This window comes from Dunckerocampus dactyliophorus, chromosome 4 (genome assembly GCF_027744805.1).
Source record: "Dunckerocampus dactyliophorus isolate RoL2022-P2 chromosome 4, RoL_Ddac_1.1, whole genome shotgun sequence".
Lineage (NCBI taxonomy): Eukaryota > Metazoa > Chordata > Actinopteri > Syngnathiformes > Syngnathidae > Dunckerocampus > Dunckerocampus dactyliophorus.
Window position 1 is genome coordinate 15,034,416 of NC_072822.1, and position 17,069 is coordinate 15,051,484.

The 17,069-nt window shown below is 41.6% G+C and overlaps 1 protein-coding gene and 1 long non-coding RNA gene across 4 annotated transcripts; one reads left to right on the forward strand and one right to left on the reverse strand.

Annotated features, from left to right (window-relative positions):
* Positions 1 to 1,015: 1,015 nt before the first annotated feature.
* Positions 1,016 to 17,035, forward strand: thbs4a (thrombospondin 4a). 2 transcript variants are annotated; one of them, XM_054773483.1, is made up of 23 exons: positions 1,016 to 1,185; positions 4,443 to 4,640; positions 4,711 to 4,958; positions 5,033 to 5,135; positions 6,974 to 7,065; positions 7,876 to 7,927; positions 8,119 to 8,300; positions 8,372 to 8,509; positions 8,595 to 8,675; positions 8,750 to 8,902; positions 9,004 to 9,108; positions 10,629 to 10,736; positions 10,813 to 10,972; positions 11,619 to 11,737; positions 11,823 to 11,875; positions 13,307 to 13,391; positions 13,475 to 13,571; positions 13,638 to 13,816; positions 15,392 to 15,440; positions 15,595 to 15,791; positions 15,859 to 16,031; positions 16,101 to 16,240; positions 16,316 to 17,035. In XM_054773483.1, the coding sequence occupies exons 1-23, from the start codon at positions 1,101 to 1,103 to the stop codon at positions 16,363 to 16,365; spliced, it is 2,847 nt and encodes a 948-aa protein (XP_054629458.1). In that variant the 5' UTR covers positions 1,016 to 1,100; the 3' UTR covers positions 16,366 to 17,035. The 2 variants fall into 2 exon arrangements, with proteins under 2 accessions (XP_054629458.1, XP_054629459.1); XM_054773484.1 differs by having other exon boundaries at positions 8,146 to 8,300.
* On the reverse strand, positions 3,036 to 16,442 carry LOC129179787 (uncharacterized). Of its 2 annotated transcripts, none has more exons than XR_008570061.1 (5): positions 14,609 to 16,442; positions 10,560 to 10,693; positions 10,199 to 10,300; positions 8,354 to 8,895; positions 3,036 to 8,281 (listed from the first exon to the last, which is right to left on the reverse strand). It is a non-coding gene; the product is annotated as an uncharacterized LOC129179787 (long non-coding RNA). The 2 variants fall into 2 exon arrangements; XR_008570060.1 differs by having other exon boundaries at positions 10,199 to 10,303.
* Positions 17,036 to 17,069: the final 34 nt, after the last annotated feature.

Below are 17,069 nucleotides of genomic sequence, written 5' to 3' on the forward strand. Positions count from 1 at the left end.
TCACGCAACATCAGCTGGTGCAGGGGTGACGTCACTGTCACCCAACATAAAGTCCGTTCCGTCGTTTCATTAGGTACACAAACCAGTCAAATCCAAAGACCATAATTTTAATAGACATTTTTAATAATTTAAATTATTTTAATTTTAATAGAGAAAATTGATGGATGTTTCTAACAAAAATATCATCAGTATGTTTATTAATGTGAAAGTAAAATATAGCCATAATCCAATTAGGTTACCCATAAATATCATATTCAGCATGAAACATTGCATTGCGGGCGGTCAGTCTGTATTCACTGGTGAAATGTGTAGAGCAGATGCGAATATAAACGCATTGTATCATGGGTGTAATTTACTGAACACAAAATCCCACCATAAAAAACAATACACCTGACCAATAGCTCATTTCAGCAGCAATAACACGGATGCCAGGATGTTCAAATGACATTTTCAGATGATCACCAGACATCTGTCTTGCTATATTTCCAGACCGAACAAACGTCCCTGCCTTGGCCAGTCCCTACCAGATATATTTAAATGCACAGCCAATACAAACTGCACCAAATTGAAACTAAACATATGGCGTGTATGTAAAGTTTGCATTACAATATTGAAAGGATTTTGGCCTCATCTCCAGTACAGTATAAGAAAGCTCAGCCAGCAGCAGCTAGATGGAATTAAGTTTTAGCATCCAGTAATTCATTCTGATGTGTTTTTTCTTTTTCTGGTAAGTGAAAGCATTACTGCTATTTCTTTTTATCCTAAACCCCCTTCTCGATTCTCGGAGAACTGCAACCCTGAATAAACACACATAGACAACGGGACAAATACATCAACAACTCATGTAAAAACCAACTGCCAACATGAGATACAGTTTCTTTCGTAATTGCAGCAATCTGCTTCATCTTAAGTGCACAACTATGTGGTCACTGCCACTTTTACAACGCATGAGGACACTCCCCTTTGCTTTAAAAGCTGTGCCTGTGGCCAAATAGCCACCTCACCTCTGCTGTGATTTTGCCTCTACATCTGGATGCTCAGCCTTGTCCGTCACAGGCCATTCAAACTTCTTGATTCCAAGAGGAGATCTTCTTGAAGTCATGACAATGGGCGTGTGGCCTGGAGTCCTGGCTCTGTCTGTGGTGCTGCAACAGCTGCTGATCACTGCTGTGGCCCAAGGCATTGGTGAGTGCTGGCTATTTACTGTCTATACTACAGAGAAAACAACATTTGCTGCAAGCTTCTGTGATTTTGCATTTGAAAACTTCAGATTGTGGCAGTTTCTTTGGTAAAATAACCATTTGGTATAACTTAGGTGGGCATGGCAAATGAACCACGTCCACTATAATATAAAGATTGATAGTAAAATGTAAAAAGACAGATAACAATGACTGAAAATGGTAACGCTGGGTTGAAATCAAGCAGTGTTATAATGACAATGAGTGCTGTATGAAGGGTGAATTTAGGGTCAGAGACAGAGGTTGTTTTCATTTTGTTTGTTTGTAGGATTTCAAAAACCTGATAATTTTGTGAGCCAAATAAGCACTCATTTGGTTTTGATGTGGTTCCAACTTTCTTAAAAAATATGCAGTACTGTATATACATTAGTGAATAATGCATGAATCTTAATGACAAAGGTGGTTTAGGTGTCAAACCTAATTAGGATTGGCAGAGGTCTGCGCCCAACTTACATCTTATGCTAGTTGTATAGAGAGACTTGCAGGTTTAAAGTAATAACTTTGAAGCCGTTTTAATTGGTAAAGCAGCTCTCCCTGGCATCTGAAAATGTTCATATGCAAAAACCTGATTTGCCTGGAAACGGCACACCATTTTTTCCACATCATTTTCCTGTCACTCTGTGTTTTTCTTGAATGGTGCTCTGTGCACGTGCACGTGAAACGAGTGGGTTAGTTTCAGTGGAAAGAGTGGGCTGATGCTGCTCCCGTTTCTTTCGGCAACTCCAGTCTGTCACGCTATAAAAGACAGCTGGGTATAAACACAAGCAGTCCCATCACATATTTACATTGGTCACATATATGCAGAGGCATATTTTGTCATTTGGGGGCCCAAGGCAAATCCAGTCATTGGGGCCCTCCACATCCTTGTACTGCACAGACAAAAGTTTTATTGTATTGTTATTATTTATTGTATTTATTTATTTTAAAACGATTTTAAATATTAATGTTTATCATCTACTAACAAGTGTCAACATGACAAAATTCTATTTTCCTGAGCTAGTCCTTAAAATCCTCCTGGGTTATTACAGTATTATTACCTAACAAGTGAATCATCTCAACGCTTTGATTGTAATTGATAAGAACATTAAGCATCATTTAGTTAGTGTGGCTATGTTTGTTGTGACTATGAAAAAGGTTGACACCTTTGATAGTTTTGATGAAAACTGTTTGTTTTACACTCACCTTCTCCTCTTCTCTGCTCCACGGGGGTAACTCCACTTTATTTTTCTCAAAACCATGCCAACAAGTTTGTGTTCTACTCTCTTCCTTTGGGGGCCCCTGGAAATCTCAGGGCCCTAGGCATTTGTCTGTGTTTGCCTAATGGTAAATTCGCCCTGGTCACATGCACACACACTGACACCCTGTCACACCTCATAAAGTTACTCACTCATTTGCACATAGACCTTCCATGAGAGAAAAACAAGCGCCTGTAGAACCGTTTAGTTTCTCTTGCACAAGACCTCAGCTCAGCTACCAGTTGCATGTTTTACTTTTTCTTTGGCCTTTTGGTAACACAAAGATTCACCGCAGATATGGTGAGATGGCATCAGAGAGCGCAAGCACATTCCACGAGAGCTAAGTTTAACTATCACCTACAGTGGTGTGAAAAAGTGTTTGCCCCCTTCCTGATTTCTTTTTTTTGCATGTTTGTCACACTTAAATGTTTCAGATCATCAAACAAATTAAAATATTAGTCAATGACAACACAACTGAACACAAAGTGCAGTTTTTAAATGAAACTTTTTATTATTAAGGGAGAAAAAAAATCCAAACCTACATGGAAAAAGTGATCCGCCCGTTGACTCCCCCCCCAGAAAGAAATAAAGTAACGATGAAAACATGGAACAGTGGTGAACCTTCCCAGGAGTGGCTGGCCAACCAAAATGACCCCAAGAGTGTAGCGACGACTCATTCAAGAGGTCACAAAAGACCCCACAACAACATCCAAAGAACTGCAGGCCTCACTTGCCTCAGTTAAGGTCAGTGTTGATGACTCCACCATAAGAAAGACACTGGGCAAAAACGGCTTGCATGGCAGAGTTCCAAGATGAAAACCACTGCAGAACAAAAAGAACATTAAGGCTTGTCTCAATTTTACCAGAAAACATCTTGATGATCCCCAATACCTTAAAGAAAATACTCTTTGGTTGGATGAGACAAAAGTTGAACTTTTTGGAAGGTGTGTGTCCCATTACATCTGGGAAAATGCCGCATTTCAGAAAAAGAATGTCATACCAACAGTAAAATATGGTGGTGGTAGTGTGATGGTCTGGGGCTGTTTTGCTGCTTCAGGACCTGGAAGACTTGCTGTGATAAATTGAACCAGGTTTTAAGTAGAGCTACAATATGCAAAAGCAAGAAGGGGGATCTCGTAATTTTCTGTCCATACAGTGCTGGTCTACAGCAGTTGTTAAGGGCTTGCTTACAGTATGGCTTGGACTTTGATATTAAATACAATTCAGAGGTAATAAAGAGGTCATTACAGGTTTTCCTGACTTCTGTCTGGCAGACAACATCACTACACATGCACTGACCTGTCAGACAATAGAGACATTTACAGGCAGTGCTGTATGCAATATGCACAAGCGAACTGCCTGTTTGTAAGTTCTGTATGTGCCCAGTATCTGTTAAAATAGCACTTTTTAAAGCGTACATGTATTGTTCCCCTATGTATACTGCCCACTTGTGACGGCATTATAGAACAAGCAGTATGCATAAACTTCAGGTGGCATACAATGATGGCATGAGGATGCTGCTTAAGGTGCCCCGCTGGACTAGTGCCAGTCAAATCTTTGTTCAGGCTGCTGCAACAACCTGTGCTGCTGTGTCTATGGAGCCTCATGTACAGATGTATGTGTAGGCTAACATCCTCTGTAAACAGCATCACATACACTCACTCTGACCAACCCTGTACAAAGCTCGGTCAGGTTCTTTTCGAGTTTGTGGAAACACAGACACTTACATAGCAAGCGGTAGCCATCTTATACTGTCTTGTTGCTGATGTCTGTTTGTTTTTAATGTTCTATGGATCATGTATGTGTCTGAAATAAAGTTGACGGTGACGATGAACCTAACATGCATGTTTTATTATTTCCCATGGGAGAATTTGGTTCAAAATCCAAACAAATCTCAGATAAACCAGCATTGCATAACAGATTGTCTGCCCGTAGAGCTGCCACTTATGTCGGTTTTCACCTGTGCTAGTTTACGACCTTCTGGTGTCGCCGGACTGCCTGCCAGACTTGCTCCAAGGGAGTTTAAAGAATAAAGGGCGAGACGAGGCTTTCCTGCTGTCCTCCTTCAGACTTCATCAGAAGGTCCCCACGTCCCTGTACAGCGTCATTAATCCCAAAGAAAACAGCAAGTACTTGGAATTCAATGTGCAGGCCAAGCTGAACAAGAGTGAGTTGCATTACTTGAAACACTGTTAGTGTGTTTGCTCTCTTTCAACACCTCATCTTTCCATGTCTAGTCACTCTGAGATACCAGAAGGCTGACGGTAGATTTGGCACAACCACTTTTAACCACGCCTCCCTGGCTGATGGCAGGAACCACCACGTGATGCTACATGCAAGTGGCCTGAATCGTGGCCCACCTCGCCTCAACATCTATGTGGACTGCAGGCTGGCGCACACTCTGGATGACCTGCCAGCTGCCTTCGGATCCCTCCCACCTGGTCCCAACTCGGTGGCACTGAGAACGCTGAAGTCAAATGGGCAGGTGGGGTTCCATGAAAGGGCATTGTTGCGTAGCAACAATTAACTACTTTTACTCTATTTGTCTTTGTGGAAAAGGGTGAATTGACTGACATGAAGCTGGTGATAGACGACACCATAGACAATGTGGCAACACTGCAGGACTGCAGCTCGGATCAGACTGATGCTCTGCAGCTTCTGAGTAAGTGGAAAAATGAAAAATACTAACATTTTAAATAAAATGTTGTTTTACTTTACATGTCCCTTATTATGCTGAGTTGACTTTTGAATGTGTTTCTAACAGAAATATGTATTGGTGGAGCCTGTTTATGACCACCAAACAGGAGAAAAATCTATCATCCCCCTCATTTTGTTTGCTCCACTTTTCAGAGAAGAAGTGCTCAAACGGTTACTTTTGAAGCAGAGTTTTTACAACAAAAAAACCCTAGGTGGAGGTAGGAGGATTCACTTTTGTTGTATAATATGGCACGTTTAAACCAAATGGATTTTGCAATACTACACAGAAATGTAAGAAAATTGTAAGAGCTTAAATCATTGACATAAGTTTAAAATTTAGGTTTAAATGAACCCTGTATCTCGATGGAGAGTGGGTAATAAAAAAGAGTAGTCATAAACAATAAAAGGCCCCAATGAGCGTACGACTGTAATATATTTGTATTGTAAAGACCAGTAATCAAATTACTAAGCAAATGTGTGATTCTGTTTATCAAATATGTCACTCTATTTATCAATGAAACCGAAAAAAACAAATCAGCTGCCCAAACTCCAGGTATGCCTTAAAGACATCAACAGCTGGATGACTTCAAATTTCTTACTATTAAATTCAGATAAAACTGAAATCATAGTCCTTGGTTCCCACCCACCTCAGAGACAAGGTTGCAAATGAGATGACCGCCCTAAATGGTCTTGCAATCACCACCCGGGAGCACAGTCAGGAAACTTGGTGTCATCTTTGATCAAGACCTTTGCATTGGTTCCCAAATACGACAAGTGTCAAGAACAGCATTTTTTCATCTACGAAACGAAACTGAAATTTCCTGCCACTACCAGATGCTGAAAAGCTTGTTCATGCTTTTGTGACCCCCAGGCTGGATTTGTTTGAATCCCTGTTAATGGATTATCCTAACAAACCTTAAAAGACCCCCCAAGTTGGTCCAAAACACCACTGCAAGAGCCTTAACCAGAACTAGAAGAAGATATCATATTTCACCCGTACTCGCCTCACTGCACTGGTTACCTGTAAAATTTAAAAGTGGCTTCAAAATTCTCTTTCTTACATATAAAGCACTGCACGGTCAGGCACCAATGTACGTATCTTAGAGAGCTTCTAGTGCCCTATCAACCCAGTAGAACACTGCGCTCCCAGACTTTATGCTTACCTGCGAATCCTAGAATTTTTAGCGGTAGAGTGGCAGGCAGCGCGTTTAGTTATCGGGCTCCTCTGTTATGGAGCCATCTCCCTTACTCAATCCCGAAGGCAGACACCCTCTCTCTATTTAAAAGTAATCTTAAAACTCCCCTTTTTGCTAAAGCATATACTGTAGTTAGACTGACCCCTTTCTCCTGATACGCCTCCCTGTTCCTTGGACTGTTTTCTCACTTGGTCTATAGTATCATCTCTCCGTGTACAACTCTATTTTTTCTATCCTAACCTAACCGGTCGAGACAGATGGCCACCCCACAAAACCTGCTTTCTGTTCAAGGTTTCTTCCCCAGGGGGAATTCTTCCTTGCCTCCGTCGCCTAGTGCTTGCTCATGTGGGGTTTGGTCGGTTTCTCCATTCATTTCTGAGGAGTGTGATCCTAGACCTACCTCATGTGTAAAGTGCCTGGAGATTCCTTTTGTTGTGATTTGGTGCTATATAAATAAAATTGAATTGAATTGCCTTTTGTCTTGCCCGTTGAACAGTAGTGAGCAGCATATATAAGTACAGTATGTATTGTTATATAGCATGGTAGCAGTTCAACAGTCAGACCAAAAATAAATGGTGTCATGGCCTTCTTTATGTCATGTTCTCAGGTTTCCAGGCAAGCCGGGGCGTTCAAGAGCAGATCACCATGGAGGAATTGAGGACCATGCTGGCTGAGATGAAGGAGCTGCTCAGTGAGCAGGTAACTTGTTGTGTATGCCTGGCCTGGAATATCTTGTATGAAACACACACAGATTGACAATTACACACAACGGGTAGGTATAGAAATGTGTAAACACGTATAGAATAAAAGTGTGTTGTTACTGTTAAAGGTGAGGAATGTGACCTTGCAATTGCAATTATGTGTTCTGAGAAAGCTTATGCAATAAAATCAACTGCTTGTCATTAAAACCGACCTGCTGAGTTTCTGGAATTATCTTGTTTTCAAGGCATTGCGAAACCTCAGAAACAAACGTTAAAAAAGTTGAAATGGGTAGTACTTTTATGGGAAAAAAAATATTTATTAGGAAATACTTCAGACTGTGAGGCAACATCTCAGCCTCAGATAGCTCAATGAAAGGGAACTACTGCAGAGGCATATTCCCTTAATATCCAGTACAGTGGTACCTCAGTGCTACATTGGTTTTCATTATTAATTTGTTCCAAAAGGTTTGACGAAAACCGAAAGGTACAAAAGCTGAGGCAATTTTTCCCATCGGCAATCATGTAAATCCAATTAATCCGTTCCTGATACCCACAAATAATAACAAAAAATACATTTTTATTGAGAATAGAATCGAAAAACTGTTTGTTGCGTGCAATACTGTATGAAACCCGAGAAAGTGTACAAAAACCAAGGCAACATTTTAGCCAAAATTTTCTGTGGAACTCGAATCATACAAAAATCGGGCGTGCAAAAACCGAGGTTTGACTGTCCATAAAATTTTATACATCATTTCAAAAACGATGGTGACTCATTCTAAACTGAGTATGATGTATTTTTCTGTTCTAGATTAAAGAGACCAACTTTCTGAGGAACACCATCGCAGAGTGTCTTGCATGCGGTAAGCAGCACATAATCACTAACCTTAATGCAATTGGCCACAGAGCACACGGGTTTGAGCCGACATTGCTTAGCCTGAAGACAGTTTGCGTGCGCAAAGTGCTTGGATGAGTTTGATGTGGAGGAATTTTACTTTAATTTTTGAATTTGACTTTAACTCCGTCAAGCACCCCAACTGCATGTTGTATGTAGGTCTCAGTGGAAATCCAACCAACACAGGTCCACCTGTGGGCCAACACGGGTCTCCTTCCTGCCCGCCTGGGACTTGTTTCCGACAGGACATGTGCATTCCCTCTTCGTCAGGGGGCTACCAGTGTGCTCCCTGTCCTGATGGCTACACAGGGGATGGCGTGCACTGTGACGACATCGATGAGGTACTTGAATTGCGCTCAAACTAAACAGCTGTAATGTGTGCAGTGACACTAACTGTTATGTTGTGATTCAGTGCCAGCTCAATCCATGTTTTTCTGGTGTGAGATGTGAGAACACTGCACCTGGGTACCGATGTGGCAAATGTCCTCTGGGATACAGGGGACCAGAGATAAATGGTGTGGGAATATCCAGTGCCCAGTCAAGCAAGCAGGTATTCACATCATTGTAGTGCTATTCGTCTGGATATAAACAATGAAAATGTTGCACAAATGACATGACAACTGTTGTTCTTGAAGGTGTGTGAAGATATAGATGAGTGCTTGAACCCGCCTGAGATTGGAGGCTGCACCGCCGACTCCCACTGCTACAACACTATAGTAAGACTGAAAAATAGACCGGAAAGGCTGCGTACTCACCACATGACCTGATGGCCATGTGCTCCACTCTCCAGGGCTCCTTCCGCTGTGGAGACTGTAAAAATGGCTTCACGGGTGACCAGGTGAGCGGCTGCCAGGGAACGAGGCTGTGTCCCAACGGCCAGCCCAACCCGTGTGACGCCAATGCCGAGTGTGTTGTACAGAGGGATGGTAGCATCAGCTGTGTGGTGAGGACAACATTTCATTTGCTCGCCCCTGAATCCTCTTAATGAGAAAAGACTGATACGAAGTCCATGTGTGTGTGTGTGTGTGTGTGTGTGCGCTTTAGTGTGGTGTTGGCTGGGCTGGCAATGGCTACAAGTGTGGAAAGGACACAGACATTGATGCGTATCCTGACAACACTCTCGAATGCAAGGACAACAACTGCAATAAGGTTAGCTCTCTCTCTTTGCTCTACGTATCTCTATCTACCTACCTTTCTACCTGCCTATCTATATACTAGCAGACCTGCCTATCTTGCAACCTACCTACAAATTACATTTATAGTATCTCAGAAAAGTGAGGACACATGCAGACATGCATACATACAGTACACACCTAGAGTACATACATACTTCCCCACGTAACTCACTGATTTATCGACAAGTGTTATCATGTTGTTGGTTTTATTACCGTGATGATGACGTCGGCAAGAAGATTACTAAAAGTTAGCGTCAATCTGTTCACTATTATAGTTAATAGTTTCATTCCCACTGTTACCACTAATAAGTATGACTGTTTTGATACACTACTATCACTGTGGCTGTTGATGTTATTTTGTTATTTTCATGATGGTCTTTATCGTCCTTATAGACACTTGCTGATGTAGTCCTGTTGTTTGTTTCTGTTGCTTTGTTATTGTTGTTTTTTTGTTGTGTGTCTCTGTATTGTCCCCCCTCTTGTCCCCGCACTCCCCCCTCTGTCTTCTTTTCTCTTCTTCTCTGTCCCCTCCTGCTCCGGTACGGCCGCTCCAGATTTGCATAACAATAAACATCAAATAAAGTCAAATCAAATCTACGGAACAGGAGAAGAGTATCATACTTTTCCCTGGCAGAGAAAATCTGTTTAGCATTTAAGGGCATCTAGATCAACAATACTATCTGACCCAATGGCTGGACAGGGCAAAAATGACAATATAATAAAAAGAAAATATCATAAGAGTGTAGTCACTCACTGAGCAGTGACGTGTGGTCAGGGGAGGCATGTCATAATAAAACATACAAAAACAAATAATAACATAAAATAAATATTAATATTTGTCTACTGAACTGTATTATAAATGTATTTTCTGTATGATTCCAATCATTTTGAACATTTTCTTAAATAAAAATTGCTGAATTTGCAGATTTCCTGATCAAATCAGGGGTAATAAAACCCAAGGTGAGGCCATCATGAGCATGGCTCCTCGGCTCAGTATGCAAGTCTTTAATGTAAGTGTGAGATCATTATGCTTGTTAATCAGATGTCACACGGGAGGCACTTACAGCACCGATGCATCCCGGAGGGGTCAGGCATGCGTGAGCTGGAAGGTGCTTGTAACTGTCGTCCTTCCACAGAGGAAAAGCCAGCGTTTTTGTTTTTTCTTTCTGCTAGCACGGAGCAAGCAGAAAATCAAATGCATTCAAGACGTTTGTATGCTCTGTGCATGTACTTCATATATAAACAAAAGGTAAGAACACAAATATTTTTCAGTTTATAAAAAAAAAATTCCAACCAAAGTGAATTATTCTCTTTTGGTTATCCTCTTAATGAGCAACCTGTATTAACAACTCCAAAGGAGTCAGTGCCTCACCAGCCATGAACCTCACTGCAAGTCACCGTCACTGAGATACTGTAGCTACTTACCAATCTTACTAATCCACTTTCTGAGCTGCGGGATTCATTATTGAGTGTGTATTCCCTTGTTGTTCCCAGGACAACTGTGTCTTCGTTCCAAATTCTGGCCAGGAGGACGCCGACAGGGACGGGACGGGCGACGCCTGTGATGAGGATGCAGATAGCGATGGCATCATTAACATAGACGTAGCTAACACATTTCTGCATGCAACACCTCAGCGTTACTTTACGGTGTGTTGGAGCTGTGTTGTGTCTTTCCCAGGACAACTGCTGGTTGGTCCCTAATGTGGACCAAAAAAACAGCGATAAGGACCTACATGGCAACGCGTGTGACAACTGCCAAACAGTTGACAACCCATCCCAGAGAGACACAGACAAGGACGGGCTGGGAGACGAGTGCGATGATGACATGGATGGGGATAGTAAGTGTGTGCGCCATGCTACCTCAGTGCACTTAAGTGGCTGTATTTACAGGGTTTGATGGTTGAATAACTGCATCATTACTGCTTCTGTTGCATAACATAATGTCCTTGCGATGTATTAAAAGACACTTTGTGAGTTGCCTAACCGGCTATGTTAAGGTTAAGTTAGGATAGACGTGTTTTGGCAAAGCTTTATCTCTTTACAAACATCCTACTGCTGAGTCTGTTTCCAATTCTCACCTCTCTTGTTAGGTCGTTAATTGTACATTAAGGTTAATAACTCAGGCGTCACCAGTTCTGCCGAAAACAGATGTTCCGAGTGGAATTGCAGCAGACGTTTTTCACAGGCTTCCCTCCCAAAAGTCCCTTAAATGCTCCTTCTCATGTTTTCCACAGGAGTTTGTGTCTTTGTTTCCCAGGCATGTTGTGTTCTGGTGAATACTCCTGGTTGGATTGTGTAATGCTTGCTCGTGTCTGTCTCCTCTCTCAAATATTTTTCCGTCAGACCTCCGCCAGGCTTAGAGGCCCTCTGGAAACTATTTGACCTTTGTCTTAAAAAAACACAGGCAGAGTTGGTCATCTCCTTGACTATGTGTGGAGTTTGTAGACACCTCACAGCAATCATTTCAATGTGTTTGTCTATCAGATTTGAAAAATAACGTTGACAACTGCCCACGAGTGCCCAACCCCAACCAGGAAGACAAAGATAATGACGGAGTGGGAGATGCCTGTGACAGCTGTCCAGACATGCCCAACCCTAATCAGGTACCAAACAATCCCCCTCCTCCCAAATAAACATTTATGTATCCTTAATACTCTTGACAACCCCTTTTTTCCTCCTCATCCACAGTCTGACTCAGATGACGACCTTGTAGGAGATACCTGTGATGACAACATAGACACGTAGGCACTGAAGTATACACTTACGCTGGTCACATTTTCACTTCAAGTGAATATTTATTTTTTTGAATGGGTATCTTCTGGTAGGAAAGTGGCAAAATGTGTTATGTTTTGAGGTACTAATGTAAAATATTTGCCATTTTAAATTTGTGTCATTGTCTCGTGTCATTTGTAAACAAATAACATTCAGATTTGCTCCAAATTAGGGTGAATAATTGACATCCTGTATTTAAAAAAAACTCACCTTGAGTTGCAAATTTTGAATTACCGGTAGAAAATATTTCGTCACTTTCTGGAAATAATGTGCCAATTAAAAGTGGACACTTTCTATAAAAATAAATACGAATGATTTTTAATGCCATTTTTTAAAGATTTGTTTTATTTGTTGATAATACTTGAATTCATTCTTCCATTCAACAATTTAAACGGGAAAGTTGAATGTAATAACATCTTGTTCTTGACTTGCACATTGCAAAAAAGTAGAAATCTAAGCAAGATGAAATATCGGAAATCAAGTTCAAAAGTGCTTATTATTGACTAAAAAGACCTCACACAAATTTGCATATCTGAAGCAATATGGATACTGAAAGCTGAAATATACAGTATTACTTAAAATAAGCAGGACCATCTGCCAACAGAAAGTCAAATTTTCTTGTTCTGTTGGCAGATTACGCACGGTGGTCTAGTGGTTAGCATGTTGGCCTCACAGTCTGGAGATCGGGAAGATGTGGGTTCGATTCTCCCTTGGGCATTTCTGTGTGGAGTTTGCATGTTCTCCCACATGTTGCGTGTGTGTGGGTTTTCTCCGGGTACTCGGGTTTCCTCCCACATTCCAAAAACATGCATGTTAATTAATTAATTGGAGACTCTAAATTGTCCATAGGTATGAATGTGAGTGTGAATGGTTGTTTGTCAATATGTGCCCTGTCATTGGCTGGCGACCAGTCCAGGGTGTGTGTACCCCACCTGTCACCCGAAGTCAGCTGGGATAGGCTCCAGCGCGACCCTGATGAGAAGTGGCATAGAAAATGGATGTTGGCAGATTATTTTGCTTTAAATACTACTTAGGTAAGGTGACACAAAAGTCTTTTTTACTCACTTTTTTACTTCCTTTGACCTTGATATTATTTCATCTTGCTTAGATGTCCCCTTTTTGTAGTGTACCATTTCAAATTGTTTGGCAAATTTCTCAATACAATATGAGCAATACAATCAACACATTATCAGTAATATACCCTAAATATGTATTATAATGAATGCTAATGCATGACACTTATTTATTCCAACAATAACTATAAAAGCCACATGCATTTGATGCATTTATCCATGTTTTGGTTTGGCTATTTAAAAAAAAAAAAAAAACTCACATAAAATCTCTTCATGTATATTTCCTTTCATTCCCATGACAAGTTTGACCTTCCTCCTCTTTTTTAGTGACGGTGACGGCCATCAGAACACAAAAGACAACTGTCCCAATGTCATCAACTCCTCCCAGCTGGACACAGACAAGGATGGCATGGTGTCTAACTTTTCCTTTGTCTTCAACCAATGATCTACGGCACATGTTACTCGTGTGCTCACAGTGCCACCCTCTCTTGTCAGGGAGACGAATGTGATGATGACGACGATAATGACGGCATCAAGGACGATGATGATAACTGTAGATTGGTTGCCAACGTAGACCAAAAGGACTCTGATAGTGAGTTCAGTGACACGTTTGGGACTTGGGTGGTTAGTATGCTTACCCGGTATGTCTGTGTTTCAGGCAACAACGTGGGAGACATGTGCCAAGGAGACCTTGACAAAGACAACGTCACTGACATCATCGACCACTGTCCAGAGAACGCTGAGGTCACCCTAACAGACTTCAGAGCCTATCAGACCGTAGTCCTGGATCCAGAGGGGGATTCTCAGATTGATCCCAACTGGGTAGTTCTTAACCAGGTAACCAAAAACAATATTAACTCACGCTAGTCAAATATCCGTTATATAGCAGGAGCACTCTGCTGTTTTTAATCATCTATAAAAAAAAAAAAGCTAGTCAAAGATCCTCTACATTCTAGGTTCCCAAAGTGAGGTACGCGTACCCCTCGGGGTACACCTATTGCTGAATAAAAGCAAAAACCGCATGACTACATCAGCACGAAACAGAGATTTACAAAATGCGCTCAAACACCTCATGTGAACAGCCACAGCGGGTACAATGCAGAAGAAACGTGACAGCGTGAAGTTGTTCATTGTCATGTGTGTGTTACATGAACAAATACGTACGTTTGATGATGACATTTTGCATTAAAAGTGTTTAACTATTTCAAAATAATTTATATTGTGTGCTAAATGAGAGCTGGGCTTATTACGAGGCGCTGTGACTAATTCGTGTTTTCTGTGCTTTATGAGCGTGTCATTTGTTGACGGGATGCACTGAGTGTTAGATAGCGCCCAGTTTTGCACGCGTAAGTAAATTTATGCTTTCACGAGTAATGTGTACATTATACCTATCTAATGTATCGTATTTATTAGGTATTGTGTAAAACTAAGACATGAATAACATCAAATTAAAAGTACAAAATGAGTGCTGACCCACCATCCACCAGTTCAAGTTCCAGCCAAGTTTTTCCAGAGATATTAGGCTATTACATCGCTTTTTGACGTGTGTGTGGTAAGAGGGAGTGTGCTAGCATGAATTAACTTCGGACAAATGTGCACATTAGCACTCAATAAGTCATCCAAACTTACCTTTATGCATTCCCACATAGTATCAGCATTTGACAACAAATATGAGGTGAAAGAAAAATGGTAAAAATACAGTAGTAGTCTATCTGTGCGGCATATGAGAGAAAGTTAGCACACGCACAATGGACATGCGTCAAGTGAGACGGATGTAACAGAGAGAATCCGGCCACTTTTCAAAATAAAACAAAACATGAAATAATGGAAATTATTTTTTCTTTCTGTGCGGCCCGGTACCAAATGACCCACGGCCCGGTACGGGGTGACCTATATAACCACTGACCTATATAACAGGAGCAGTGCCGTCTTAAGGATCTATTTAAAAAGAAAAAACAAAGCTGGTTAAAGATTCCCCGTAACAGGAGCACGTGTTAAGAACATAACAAAAAACAATCCTCTTTCTGACAGCACTGTGATGGTTTTAGGAATCTGCTGCTACAATGTTAGCCACGCCCAAGTTTTTAACCGAACTGGCGTGCTGGTCTGATGTCATTCGCAGATTTGGTTCGTAGGCCGCCATTTGAATAGCCGTTCTATAGGGTGAACTTTTAAACGTTTCTGTGGTCAAGCGCTTTCAAATTGGCTCCAAAATGTGGAACTCGTCATTATATGGAACATCAAGAAGAAAACCCCCCAGTGCTGTTCTCATAGCCATCCTCTATTCTGCTCCCAGCCACTAGATGTCACACATGCATGGTATCTTGTCTTTCTTTGGCCCTTTAGCACAGTCCTTGGGAGGGATTTTTAAATGTAAGGATAACATGAGGTGACTATGTTTGGTCCACACAGGGGATGGAGATAGTCCAAACCATGAACTCTGACCCTGGTCTAGCTGTCGGTGAGTGTAACATCTCATGATTGCCCCTCCCCTGGAACATGCAGCTTGAGAAAAATAAAGATAACTTCAGTTATGTTTCAAGGCAAAATGAACAGATTTTTAGTGATCACGTGAGAAAATAAATGCCACACTGACAAACCAATGTCCTCTGCAGGCTACACAGCCTTCAGTGGCGTAGACTTTGAGGGAACGTTCCACGTCAACACTGTGACGGACGACGACTATGCTGGCTTTATCTTTGGTTACCAAGACTCGTCTTCATTCTACGTGGTCATGTGGAAACAGACGGAGCAGACCTACTGGCAGGCCGCACCATTCCGAGCTGTGGCCGAGCCAGGAATACAGCTTAAGGTACGTAGGTGCTTGCTGTCTTCGTCTAGTCGCCTATTTGCTCTTATTCTGTGTAAACCTCCCCCAGGCAGTGAAGTCCAAAACAGGACCTGGTGAGTATCTGAGGAACTCCCTGTGGCACACCGGAGACACACCGGAGCAAGTCCGCCTCCTTTGGAAAGATCCCAGGAATGTGGGCTGGAAGGACAAGGTGTCCTACCGCTGGTTTCTCCAGCATAGACCTCAGGTTGGATATATCAGGTATTGAAGCACACACACGCACACACTTTCACATCATCACAAACTAATTATGTTCTGCCCTGGTAACAGGGCTCGCTTCTTCGAGGGTTCAGACCTGGTGGCGGACACAGGCGTAATCATTGACACCAGCATGAGAGGAGGCAGGCTGGGTGTCTTCTGCTTCTCACAGGAAAACATCATCTGGTCCAATCTGAAGTACAGATGCAATGGCGAGTATCAGTACAAATAGTCCCGCAGGAAGTACAAGGATTTCATCATGTTTATACTCTTTCCCAACCCCGCAGATACCATTCCTGTTGACTACCAGCTGTTCAGTGCCCAAAACGTCAACTGAAGGCTAAAAGCTCACTTTGGGGCATCATATACCAAGCAAATAAAGTGTGTATCAGCAGATATTGAGTGTGTTTATACACAGTTTACAGCAGTCTTCCCCTACTGTGTATCATTGCAACGTTACATGATGTAAATTAAGATGTACCGTAATAAGTCTGATCACTCATTATTCATACAAACTATCAAACATTTAATGTGGCTTGAAGCCATTCCTAACACTAAATGGTGAATGGATACCAAAATATCGATACTTCGATTCCCAGGTTTGTGATACCCGCATTGATAGAATAATTTTCACACATTGTGTGGGAGATGTGTGCTCAATAGGGGTGTCTCAAGATTATGCGAGATTAAGACTTGACAAGAGTTCTCACTCAGAAAAAAACTTTGTGGGCACAAGGCATGGGATGATAATCAACAAATTAATCACACAGTAAATGAAAGTCAACTCAGACTTCAATATATTGCCATGTGCATGTGTGTTTTTTCCTCATCTCCCACCTCCAAACAAGCAGGAAGAGCGTTCATTCTGTGCTTTGGTTTGAGCACCAACATAGTACAAATTAAATGATTGCAATATATTGTGATATTTTTTCATTGTACTTTTATTTAAAGTAATGTTAAAATCTCTTCTTGTTCTCGTAGACCCATTCTTGTGTATTGTCTTGTCTCGTGAAGTGTCTTGCGACAACTCTAGTATCCAAG

Bases quoted from the DNA above. Each gene is read 5' to 3' on its own strand.
- thbs4a (XM_054773483.1), top strand. From the start codon at position 1,101: ATGACAATGGGCGTGTGGCCTGGAGTCCTGGCTCTGTCTGTGGTGCTG. The intron at 8,676-8,749 runs GTAAGACTGAAA...TCCACTCTCCAG, and splicing joins CCCACTGCTACAACACTATA to GGCTCCTTCCGCTGTGGAGA. The intron at 16,032-16,100 runs GTATTGAAGCAC...CCCTGGTAACAG, and splicing joins CCTCAGGTTGGATATATCAG to GGCTCGCTTCTTCGAGGGTT.